This window comes from Leucopleurus acutus, assembly GCF_964270905.1.
Source record: "Leucopleurus acutus genome assembly, chromosome: 1".
NCBI lineage: Eukaryota > Metazoa > Chordata > Mammalia > Artiodactyla > Delphinidae > Leucopleurus > Leucopleurus acutus.
This window is the reverse complement of record NC_139142.1, coordinates 5,480,448-5,493,357: the sequence shown is the minus strand read 5'-3', so window position 1 is coordinate 5,493,357 and position 12,910 is coordinate 5,480,448. Positions and strand designations below refer to the sequence as shown.

Genomic DNA, 12,910 nt, shown 5'->3' with positions numbered 1-12,910 from the left:
AATTTAAAATATATGCTTCCCCTCTACATAGCTCGGGAGTCATCGCTCAGGCTACTACTGAGTTTTTAAAAAACAAACAAAAAAAGAAACAAAAAAAAAGAAACAAGAAACTGAAGAAGGGATGGATACCCAACAAAATCTCTTAAAGCAATTTCAACAGAAAGAATAATAATAAAAAGTACCTGCACATGCCAAAAAAATTACAAAACCCAATAAATACAGAAATTATTGCACAGTTAAAAGGCTCCACAATTTTTACTGCCTTAATCAACCCTCGGGTTTCTATAGGACTTCGCAGACACAGGTTAGGTTGGAGGGCCGCCTCCCCTGGGGCCCCGGGGGCTCGCAGGGGGTGCCGAGCGGCGGCGGCGACACGGAGGCAAGTGTCAGGTCAGCATTCTCTCGCTTGGCGACGGGGCTACTGTACAGGTGCGCGGGGGCCGCGCGCGCTTAGCTCCTCTCGGCCTGCTCGATTTTGACGTCGTTAGTCAGCAAGTGCTCGCCGTGCCACTTTTTCATGTGTTTCTCCAGGGTGCTGTAGACGCTGAAGGGCATCTGGCAGATGTCGCAGCGGTACACCTCCTTGCCGATCTGCCCGTGCGTCTTCATGTGGCGCGTGAGCTTGCTGCTCTGCGCGCACGCGTAGTTGCACAGCTCGCACTTGTAAGGCCGCTCGCCGGTGTGGCTCCGCCGGTGCACCGTCAGGTTGCTGCAGTTCTTGAACACCTTGCCGCAGTACTCGCACGTGTCGCTGCGCCGGCCCTCCTTGGAGCTCGGCCTCCCGGGGCCCGGGCCGCCCAGGTGCGGCGTGCTGCCCCCGCTGGCCGTGCCGCTGCGGCCCGACAGCCCGCCGTCCAGCAGGTCCCCGGGCGGCGTGGAGAAGCGCAGGCTGCCGTTCTCGGACGAGTGCTCGGACGACGTGGCGAAGGGCGACTGGCGCGCGTCCGTGAAGCCCAGGAAGGGGTCCTTCATGAAGTGCCGCGACGCCGCGTAGCCCACGAGCCACTGCGAGTACACGTTCTCGGATGGGATGAGCGCGGCGGGCGGCAGCTCCAGGTCCTTCTCCACCTTGATGCGCTTGGCCGCGCTGTTGAGCCCGGGGCTGGGCAGAGGCGCCGGCTTGCGCGGGAAGAGGCCCGGGAAGGGCTCGGCGCCCGGCGCAAAGCCGCCGCCGCGCCCGTTGACCGCGCCGCCCGGGCCCGCGTCGCCGCAGCCGCCCGCGTCGTCGTCGTCGCCCGGGTCCCCGCCGCCCGCCGAGCGCTTCAGGAAGGCGCCGCGCTTCTGCTTGTCGGCCAGCAGCTCGCCGTAGGGCGGCAGCGCGCCCAGGCCCACGTTCTCCATGACCTTGCCCAGCACCAGCGCCTTCTCGTCGGCCAGCGCCTTGGCCGCGCCGCCCACGCCGCCGCCCGCGCCCGGCACCCCGGCCACGCCGCCGCCGCCGCCGCCACCGCCGCCGCCGTTCTCCCGGTTGCGGCTCAGCTCCGAGTCCATGCTGAAGCTCGACTCGGGCCGGCTCTCGTTCTCCAGCAGCAGCTCCTCCTCCTCGTCCTCCTCCTCCTCGTCTTCCTCCTCAGGCTCGTGGCCCAGCGACGGGTCGCTCTCGTGGTGGCGGAAGTCGCCGTCGGCCGCCTTGAGGCCCTCGCCGGCCAGCTCGCTGGTGCCGGGCTCCGGGGAGCTGGCGGCCGAGAGCCCGTCGTCGGAGCGGCCGGCCAGGGAGCCGGCCTTGTGCATGTGCGTCTTCATGTGGCGCTTGAGCTTGCTCGCCTGCGAGCACGCGTGGTCGCACAGCTGGCACTTGTAGGGCTTCTCGCCCGTGTGGCTGCGCCGGTGCACGATGAGATTGCTCTGGAACTTGAAGGTCTTGCCGCAGAACTCGCACGACTTGCTCTTGGCCGGCGGCTGGGGCGGCGGCGTGCCGCCGGGGGGCATGGGCGGCAGCGGCGGAGTGCTCAGGAACGGGGACTTGGGGCTGGGCTGGAAGGGGTTCAGGAGCCGGTGCATAGGGTTGCCGCGGCCCGGGGACACGGGCGGCGGCGTGGAGCTGTTGCCCGCCAGCTCGCGGAGCCGCCGCGAGAAGTCCATGGCGGGCGAGTCGATGGCCATGGGGTTCAGGCGCATGACTCGGTCGAAGGCACTGGGGTGCTGGGCGACGAGCCCCATCTCCTCGGCGCTGAGGCGGTGCGGGTCCAGGTGGTGGCGCGGCGGCGGGCTGAAGAGCGGCGGCGTGCCGGGCAGGCGGCCCTCGCCGAAGCCCGGGTGGTCCCGCAGGATGGGGCCCGTCATGCGCAGCAGGTTGAAGGGGTTGCTGTCGCCCAGGAAATTCATGAGCGGGGACTGGGCCACGGCCTCGGGCCCGAGCGGCGGCGGGATGGTGAGCCGCGGCGTGAGCGAGCTGCTGGCCGGCCCGGGCTCCAGGTAGATGCGGAAGCCGTGCGTGTTCTGCGCGTGCTGCAGCAGGAACCACGCGCTGTTGAAGGGCTGCTTGCATGTTGTGCAAATGTAGCTGGAAGGCTCATCTTTACCTGGGGAGACACACGGACGGAAAGGCAGAGAGAGCGTGAGAAGCGGTGGACGGGGGCTCGCGCACCACGGGGCCACTGACCTGGAGGCGAGCCGGAGCCGAGTGTGTCCCGGGACCTCCGGCCCTTGAGGGCGGCAGCAGCGGGACGGCTTCTGAGCAGGCCCAGGCCTGCGACCCCCTGGCAGGTCCCCGGCAGAGGGGCTGAAGAAGCCTGCTATGTGGGCTGGCGGCCCTGGCAAAGCCCGGACCAGGCATGCATCCTCAGCAAGTTACTGCAATTCGGTAGACATCCCTCTGTGCCCCTAAAATACGGTGTCCTTAAGCCCATCACCTCAGAAGCCAAAGGAGATGTGTTTGTGAGAATGCCTGATTCCAGTAATAGGAAGTACGGGAAGGCTGGACTGCATAAAAGATAGCAGGGCAGATTTCAGCCGTTCAGGGCTACCGTCACACTGGCCACGGTCTAGACCAGGGATTGTCAAGCAAGGCACTACTGACATGTAGACCCTGATGATTCTCCGCCTGGGGGCCGGGGGCCGCCCTGTGCCTTGTAGGGTGTTCAGCAGCATCCCTGGCCTCTACCCACTAGAAGCCAGTAGCACTCCCTCCCCTCCCAATCATGAGGATCCAAAATCTCTCCAGGCACTGCCAAGCCTCCCTGGGGGGCAAAACTGTCCCCTCCCCCCCCAGTCACTGACTAGGCAATCTTTGATCCAATAAAATTCTAAGAAGCATAAATCAAACCAAATCGCCTTGCGAACATTTTTTTTTTTTTTTTTTTTTTTTTTGGCCGTACGCGGGCCTCTCACTGTTGTGGCCTCTCCCATTGCAGAGCACAGGCTCCGGACGCGCAAGCTCAGCGGCCATGGCTCACGGGCCCAGCCGCTCCGCGGCATGTGGGATCTTCCCGGACCGGGGCACGAACCCGCGTCCCCTGCATCGGCAGGCGGACTCTCAACCACTGGGCCACCAGGGAAACCCGCCCGAACATTTTAAGAGAAACGGCTGATACCTCTGCATCACTCGGGATTTTTAACTACAGGAAATCCCAAGGTTTCACACACCAGGGTCCATGCAGAAAGCGCTGTCAGATTTAAACACGGATGCGTAGGAACAGAAGGATGCAGCATGTCATGAACATCACTACTGGGTGACAGCTGTCCCCCACCATTGCTCTCCTGGCCTCACACACACTCCTAACCACAGTGTGGAATCTGGCCTCCAGAGACCCCTGGGGAGGGGGAGGGGTGCGGTCCTTTGCCAGAAACACTGAGTGAAAGAATGTCACATCTGACAGGACGGTCAGGATTAATGGTGGCAAGTGTGGAATTGTTACAAACTGGCTCTGGTGACATCGGGAGCCAGTCTTAGTGGACGCTGGTGGCATAGAGCCAAGACGTCCCTGTCTTTGTCCATCATTAGGGTCATCACAAAATGAAGCCTAGACCTTCCAACCAGAACGTCTTTTGTGGCCAACGTCCTGAACCTGCGGGTGAAACTGGCTGCTTCTCCAGCCTGAACCTCTTCTCATGCTTCACGTGAACAGGACGGGTGTGGGCAGGTCCTGCTTTCCAACATCAGATTTGCTCACTGGCCGGGAAAGGAAAAGGGAACACGACATCACAGCTGAGATCTTGAAATACCCTTTTGTTTTTTCAAACTTTCTTATACCTGGAAGATTTGAACGCTGATAAAGCACGGTAGCCGCAAGCTCCCTGGTGGAGCCAAACGTGCATGTTAGTTTCCATACCCCCGTATCGGGAAGGGGAGGGGGGAGTACACGGGGCGGGCTGGAGCAGACAAGCCCCATCTCAGCCACTCCCTGGAAGATTAAGGACTTCTGAAATCCCGTATAGAGATGTATTTTTTTGGTTTTCCAGCCACAAATTATGTTTCTTGGGGGCTTCACCCTTAGCAGTAAAATCCAAGTGGCTCTGGGACCAAACGTCCCGAGTTCCATGCAGGTTAAACTTGACCTCTCCCAAGGTCCAAGGTCCAAGGGGCCTGGACCTCCCTGAGCCATGCAGTGTGTGCGGGCTGTCCAGGGGGCAGGGGGGCAGGGTGGAGATTCTCCCAGACACAGAAGCAACTGGGCCAGATCACCCACCACTGGAAACCAAGACCTGCCTTCCAGGTCTGGTGGTCTATGGGCATCACTGCACGCTCACGTGCAACAGGACATGTGTCTGTGTGTTTGGTAGTGAGGAGACCAAGAGGGGTGCGGTGGGCAGGGAGGACAAAAAGGAAAAAAGAATTCCGAAGGTCAGCTTCACCTCACTTTTAAACACAGCTCCAGGAGAACTTCTGAGGCAATTTTCTTTCTCCAGGGTGTCTTGGCAACTTCCTCCTCCCAGTATGTCTGTGTAATTCAGTTCCCCATGCTGGAGCCCCTGGGGAGAATTTCCCCACCTGGAAACAGGGCCTTTCCTTCCCAAGGCCCTGGGCGGCCGTGGTCCTTACTGCGGGAGCAGTAAGGCCACACGGACACCCCGGCCTTCCCGTCCTGCGTGCCACCCCGCTATGGCAGAGAGCGCCAGCTTCTTGGAGGCAGCATCTCCTGTCCTCGCTTATTAGTTAACGCGTGTGGGGAGCAGAACTCTTCACCTCAGACAGCCTCACAGGAAAGCTGGCCAGAAGCCATGATATTTAGAGCCCTCCGCAAATCCTTTTCTGGAGCTAGGCAGAATAAACGAGTAATAAAGAAGAAGATAAAGGAAAAGTCCCTTTCTGACACAGGAGCTCATAACACAAGTGAAGCCCCACCTCCCGCAAGGTCACAGATCTTCCAATTAAAGCGCAGTCTGTACCCTTCACCTCCGCTCCAGCCACTCTCATTAACCAGGCTACTGCACACAGCTGCTCTGGTTCCTCATGTTTTTAAGACGACGGGCCGCCTCCCTTCCCCCAATCTCCTTTTTCATCATCTTCATTTCCTTGGTCTCTCCAGAGCACTTCCTGTTTCTTCTTCTGATGGCTACACATTTTCTAGAAAGTTCTACTGCCCGTGAGGAATGTGGGTATCAGAAGACGATGCAAAACTCTTAGGCAGGCCAGGAATGAAATGGCCAATTAAAATATATATATTTTTTAACTCAAACGGCAGCTGCTGAGAAGCATGTAGCTGCGTGTTCTAAAGAGTTCAGATGTTTCCACTTTTTGTATAAAAAAAAAGAGCAAAAGACACTGCTAAAACTCTAACTTGGAGCAACCGGGAGGAAGTTAACTGTCCGGAATTCACCATCAGGGGGAGAAAAGCTCTGTGCGTATCCCTTGAATAGGATTCCAGGGTCCCTCGTCAAGCCAGGGTAAGCTCTTTTCCCGCACCCCTGAACCCATCTGGCGCCCACACTTCTCTCCACGCCATGGCAAGATTCACTGCAGGTGCCGGTCTTCCCAGGATCTGACAGCTTCCGATGTTTTTAAAATCTCCCAGCCCTCAAAGGCCCTCCCTAGACAATGCACTTTCCACTCTCCTCCGTAACCTTCTCTTTTAAGTAAAATGTTCATTTCCATATTACCACTTCATGGTTATCTCTTACCTAGAAGTAGCCTTGAGCACTGGGGCTGCTCACTTTTGAGAACTGAACAATGTCAGGAAGCCCCTGAAGAGCCGCTCGGAACATTTTTCTGTTCAAAAACTCACTAAATATTTTAAAGCCCCAACACACACAGTCACCAATGGCTCATTTTTAAATGCAGCGGAAGACCCTCGGTGAGAGGGCTGCTTCGGACTCAAGGCTGTCCCCGCTCCTGGAGCTCAGGGCCACCCGCCCAGAGGTGAGCTGGAAGCTCTACCACGTGCCGACTTTGCTGGTGGCCCAGACAGGGTCCATGTCCCGACACGCTGCCACTGTGGCTGCCGACGTTCCAACTGAGAGGTCGACGCCTAGGTTATTTTTATTTTTATTTTATTTTATTTTTTTGCGGTACGCGGGCCTCTCACTGTTGTGGCCTCTCCCATTGCGGAGCACAGGCTCCTGACGCGCAGGCTCAGTGGCCATGGCTCACGGGCCCAGCCACTCCGCGGCACGTGGGATCTTCCCGGACCGGGGCACGAACCCGCACCCCCTGCATCGGCAGGCGGACTCCCAACCACTACGCCACCAGGGAAGCCCGATGCCGCGGTTATTTTGAAGCGACTTACCCAGCGACGCCAAACCTGGCCTACAGGGCTAGAAACGTCAGCTGCGTTTGGATCACTGCATCAGGCTTGGTGACTCAGAACCCAGGGCCCGTGTCTTGTTTGCTTGCTTCCTTCCTTCTTTCTTCCTCGGACATTTTTGGTATCCATTGGCAGAAACCCACACTGGGTCTTCTTTGGCTCTCCTGGCTTTCAAGGGAGGCCCTGTGTTTTTCTCAAATTCAAAACCCTCCCAGTGATCTCTGTTGAAGAGAACCCTGGACAGCAGCGTGAGTTCATACCTCCGCCTTGACATTCCCAGCAGAGTGATGTTGAGCAAGTCACTTAACCTCTCTGAGCCTCTGTTTCCTCATCAGTAGAGTGGGAATAACATATCTGCTTCCAAAGAGGGCCGGGGGAGCAAATGAGATCGCGCATGTGGACACACCCTACAAAATGCACACATCACTGCGCACGTGTTACGGTTGGGCTTTGCGTGTTTTGTTTATTATCCATCTCGTACCTGGCAGTGGACACTTCAGGGATGCCTTTCAGTCTAACTCTGGCAGTAATAAAACCCTGGAGGAATTTTCTTTTCTTTTTTATTTTTTAACATCTTTATTGGAGTATAATTGCTTTACAATGCTGTGTTAGTTTCTGCTGTATAACAAAGTGAATCAGCTATACATATACATATATCCCCATATCTCCTCCCTCTTGCGTCTCCCTCCCACCCTCCCTACCCCACCCCTCTAGGTGGTCACAAAGCACCGAGCTGATCTCCCTGTGCTATGCGGCTGCTTCCCACTAGCTATCTGTTTTACATTTGGTAGTGTATATATGTCCATACCACTCTCTCACTTCGTCCCAGCTTACCCTTCCCCCTCCCTGTGTCCTCAAGTCCATTCTCTACATCTGCATCTTTATTCCTCTCCTGCCCCTAGGTTCTTCAGAAACTTTTTTTTTTTTTTAGATTCCATATATATGTGTTAGCATACGGTATTTGTTTTTCTCTTTCTGACTTACTTCACTCTGTGGGACAGTCTCTAGGTCCAGCCACCTCACTACAAATAACTCAATTTCGTTTCTTTTTATGGCTGAGGAATATTCCATTGTATATATGTGCCACATCTTCTTTATCCATTCATCTGTTGATGGACACTTAGGTTGCTTCCATGTCCTGGCTATTGTAAATAGTGCTGCAATGAACATTTTGGTACACGACTCTTTTGAATTATGGTTTTCTCAGGGTATATGCCCAGTAGTGGGATTGCTGGGTCATATGGTAGTTCTATTTTTAGTTTTTTAAGGAACCTCCATACTGTTCTCCATAGTGGCTGTATCAATTTGCATTCCCACCAACAGTGCAAGAGGGTTCCCTTTTCTCCACACCCTCTCCCCTGGAGGAATTTTAATGCAGCCTGCCTAACGCATTAGAGGTTCCAGGGAAGTAGAAACTTGCAAACGTTGAGGAAACGTCATTTTTTATTGTGACTCTTGGGAACCAACACGCAACTGGGCTCCTGCAATGAAGTGCTACCGCCTCCCCACCTCTGCTAGTAGGAGCTGTTTTTTTATTTTTTTAATGAGCATTTAAATAATTGTTCTTCCTTATTATGCTGGTTACTCTAATAATACCAATAAAGGTATCAGGGATGTTCAATAAAAAGCACACCTTTAACTGAGTTATTATTCAATAAAAAGGCCATAATTGAGAGCAATAATTTAAGAGGGCTCTCCTAAAGCCAAGTGATACCCAGTAGAAGGGTATTCCTGCCTGCAGGGGATTTAGTGGTTCACGGCTGCTCAAAAGCCACGAGCAGACACCACCTCCCAGCTCAAGCAGGGCCTGGGGTGATCTGAGGAGAAAGGAGGGCCTTTCTCCTCCCAAAGCTGGAGGCAAAAATGAGAGCCCTGACACTTGGACACTGAAGAAAGAACTGGGTCTTGGCTTCACGTGGCCCTCTACAGTTTGCAAAGCACTTGACAGTTGGTTTGGCATTTTCACAGCCATTAGCGCATTTCATTGTCACTCACACGACCGCTGAGGGAGGCCAGGCGAGGACCACCTCCCTGCTGGCACGTGATGATGCGACAGCTCAGAGAGGCAGAGTCCCCCAGCCAGCAAGGGGAGGGCCATGTCCCTGCTCGGGCTTCCAGAGACCTGGCTCCATCCCAGCGGCACCCCCCAGCACCCCCTGAGATCGTTCTCTTTACACTTGTTTCACAATGAAAAGGTCCTCCCATCACACTGTGTGTCCTCCCAGGGAAGGGCATCGATGACCCTTTGATGGAGCCCAGTCGGGTCCACCACGGGCCTTGTCCCTGGAGTGGAGATGTTTAAGAGAGCAGGTGAGCCTACAGGGCAACGTGCCACTCAGGACCTGGTGAAGGGGTCATGAGACACTGGCAGCCAGGTTCTGGGGCAGGCTGTTAGATCCAGGGTCTCCCTGGGGCAGGCCCCTTCCCCTCTCTGGATTTTAGGGTTCCCGGTGCCCAAGGAGAGGGCTGGATTCATTGGCCGACCACCCAATCCTCCTCCAGAATCTATGCCCACTAGCAATGCCATCTCCTCAGCGCCAAAATGTTAATAATTATTGTCACTATTATCTCTAGATGTGTAGACCCCTTATTAGTTTAAAGACTGTCTTCCCTTTCATGATCCCCCAGAAAGAAAATGTCAGTTGGTTTCCTTGGGGAACTCTGTAAGTTTCATGTTCATATCATTTCTCAGCACAGTCACCTATGAAATCTATAAGCACCCCTGCTTGTTCTGAAAGCATCCTATCAAACAAAACCTCAGCCTCTCCAAGAGAGAAGGTGGAGCTAAGGGAAGAATAACAGCAGTAACAAGAAACCATTATTAAACCCTTACATGAGCTGCCTGCAGCTAAGGAGAACTGTCCTCACAACTCCCAAGGTCAAGAACTGTCAGCAGCACCATCTCACAGGTGAGGAAACTGAAGACTGGAAGAGATGAGGTCATCAGCCCAGAGCCACACAGACAGCCGTGCTCTAGATAAAAGCTTAGTCAGAAGAGGAAAGGGTGCGGACCTGGGCCCCTCCCAAGACAAGGGACCCCAGGGGAGGAGACAGGGCAGTTGTGTGTGCCTCGGGATCTTACCTTTGGTTCCAGCCACATGCTAGTGAAACGTGGAGACGTGTTGTTCTCGGCTAGAATTGCAACAACTTGGTGAACTCAGGCCAATCATCTCATGGAAAAGTAATAGATGCCCTTTGTTGGGTGTTGGTTCTGGTGGTGACAGTAGTAGCACTACTACTGCTACTAAATGGTCTCCCTGGTGGTGAAGTGCTGAGCCAGCCTCAGTCTAGCACAGCCAATGCCCGTGGCGGACATTGCCAATCCATCCCCACACTCCCCCACCAGGCCTCAGAATCCTCCTTAACCCAGAGCTCCAGACAGCCATTACCACCACACAGAGCGTGCGTCTGCCTCTTTGCCACCCCTGGATCCCAGCTCACATAAGCCCACTAAGTGGGGGGACCAAGATAGATAGAGCTGAGCGGACTAGGTAGCAGGGTGTGTCCTGCTGAGAGCAATGCCTACGCCTGCCTTTCATTCATTCATTGAAACACGTAGGAGCTGGGCACCCTTTATCCACTAGGTATTCTGCTGGTATCGAGGGATGCAGCTCTCAAATTCCAGGGGGAGACGAGAGCACCTAATAACCCTCTCAGTTATTTCATGAAAAGTAAGAGTGCTGCTAGGACCAAGCTCAAGGTACAGGGAGAGAAAAGCACGCAAGGGCTTGGCTGCCTTTGGGGGTTAGAACCTGCATCACCCCATGTAGTCTCATTCTCATGATAACTCTGTGCCCGTGACCACACAGGAGCAATAAAGGAGGCTCAGAGACTGCAAGTAAGTTGCCGGAGGCCACATGACTGGCCTTGGGTCATTTATTTAAAATTCATCATCTGGTCTGGATTCCAAGCTCCCTGAGGACCGGGGCTGAGCTGATCTTGCTACTGCTGCAACTCCGGCCACCAGCAGGGTGACGAACGCACACGTGCTTCAGAATTGCCAGCACCTGTGTTAGCTGTGTTCTGTCTGTTTGCTCCCGCCGTGGTCAGCGTGGCTAAAGTCATCACAGGCAGAACAAGGGCGTCTGCCCAGGTCTGGGTGAACCTTCCCAGGCTGCACAGTCTGCCCTCCAGGTGAGGCCGCCTCTGGAGCAGGGCCCAGCTCAGCACTCACCACGACCCCGCTTCCCGGGCTCGCTGGGCAGGACCCCACCCAGCGTGCCCACGCCTCCCCGCTGGCTGTGTTCCAACCACCAGAGGATGCTGGGATCCAGGTGACTCCAAAGAAGCCAGACGCTCCGCCACCGCCCCCATCCACCTCTAAGCCGCCCTGGCAGAGGGCGCAAGCGGCCCAGCGATCCTCCCAAATCACAGCCCTGACAGCCGCTGCTGCCCGGAGGAAGCACCGGGCTCTCAGCCTTCAGGATCCGGCCGGACTCACCGCCCATTCACGCGCTGGACCCCCACCCTCCTGGTCCTCTCCTTGCCCTCCTTGCACCTGCCGTTTCAGCTGCCTGGAATACCTGCCTTTCCTCCTCTCCCTGCAAAACATCTTCTTAGACACAGCCCAAGCGTAGCCCCCTCTGAATCCCCATAGCCTTGGGGGAATGCCGCTCGACACTGATCACCACACTGGTATCACCTGCCCTTGACTCTGGTGGGCTTGACTCACATACCACTGCACGTGCCAGAGGTGGACTTGTGGGCGCTCACAGCCACTCTGGAAAGTGGGCTCTAATCCAGATCTTATATAAAAGAGAAACTCAGTCTCATCGCAGCTAAGTGAGGGGCCCTGGGTCAGACAGCCTGTGGGTCGCAGAGCCCAGATTCACAGCTGGGTCTGAGCCCAGGGCCTGGGTCGTGTCTGACGCACACCTGGCTGCCCCTCCACCGGGCTTGCAAACTCCGCCGTAACCGGCCCTGGACCAGCCACAGCACACCATTCCCCCTGCCCCCGCGCACACCAGCGAGCTGGCCGGTGCCGCGAGCTGGAGGCTCTGTGCAGGAAATGCCACGTGGAGCTTGGCTGAGAATCAAGAGGCCCCACAAGTAAGAAACCTCACCCGGCTGCGGTCCACTCACCCTGAGAGCACCCATGCGGCAGAGGTCAGCTTTGTGCTTCTGATGCCCAAGTTACCTCGGGCTGGAGGACTGGGCCTTCAGGCTTCACCACAGCCTCAAACTGAGGCCCCAGCATCCCCCTAGACAGCCAGGGGCACAAGAACCCCAGCAGAGCAAAAGCAGCATCCTGGGAAGTTACTAAGGCCAAGGAAACCTAATCTTGTCCAAAATGTTCTAGGGACATCCCTTTCCCATTCATTCATTCACTCGTCCATCCGGTCACCATGTGCCAGGCGCTAGGACCCACAACAGGACCTACTTACTTGGAGGGATCAGCCACAGGTGGGGGTCGGGGGGAGCAGGGGTGGGTTAAGCTGTGGACATAAAGGATTCTGAGGCAGAGCAGGATCTGCCGAGTGACCTCAGAGCATCCAGGGAAGAGGCAGGCAGGAAACACCGCGTGGAGGTGAGTTCAAGCCAGACACAGGGACAGTGGCACCAGCCCAGATCCAGCAGGGAAGGCACTCGGGGTGGAGAGCCCTGTGTGAGCACCCTCGGGGTGCACCAAAGAGAAAGCAGGTCTGTTGGCTGCAGAAGCAGGCAGGGGCAGGGAGATGGGAGAGGCGATGAGAAAGGCAAGGACCTGCGGAGAATTGTGCAAGTGTTTCCATCCAATGCATCCCCTGCTCGTTCTGCAGGGTTTCCCGTGCAGGGCTGTCCTCACTCACCCACACTCACCCTCCAAACCCAGGGCTAAATCGTAAACGTGAAAAAGATGCCCCGCTCTCGGTGTTCGCATTCTCCTCCTAAAAAGCCAGGAAGCCCCTCAGGACAACACCCAACGTCTGCACAACACTACGTCTGCACCCGGAAACCGAACCACTGGAGCAAAAGCTGAGAGGCTCTTGTCCACACGTCTGTTCGTTTGCTCCTTCCTCCCTTCCTCCCTTTACTCTACACGTGCAGGCAGCGTGTGTCGTCTGCCAGGCCCGCACTGAGCTCAGGAGGGATGCCCACGCAGAGCCTGCGGTCCAGGACAAGAGGCTCTTGACTCCACAAACATGCAGTAAGGGCTCAGGCCACTAGTTCACTAAGAAAGGGTGTGCCACACGGTGCAGGGCCCAGAGGAGGAGAGACTGATGGCCTGGGAGGATCGGGGGAGACGT

At 56.1% G+C, this 12,910-nt stretch overlaps 1 protein-coding gene across 5 annotated transcripts in view; it reads right to left on the bottom strand.

The window, feature by feature from the left end:
• Positions 1-450: 450 nt before the first annotated feature.
• Positions 451-12,910, bottom strand: part of BCL11B (BCL11 transcription factor B) — a gene marked incomplete at its 3' end in the record, with an annotated part of 91,917 nt that continues 79,457 nt past the window's right edge. For all 5 annotated transcript variants that reach the window (XM_082849228.1, XM_082849230.1, XM_082849229.1 and 2 more), the window contains one exon: positions 451-2,522. In XM_082849228.1, coding sequence (XP_082705354.1) covers positions 451-2,522 — 2,072 coding nt within the window. The remainder of the gene's footprint in view (positions 2,523-12,910) is intronic.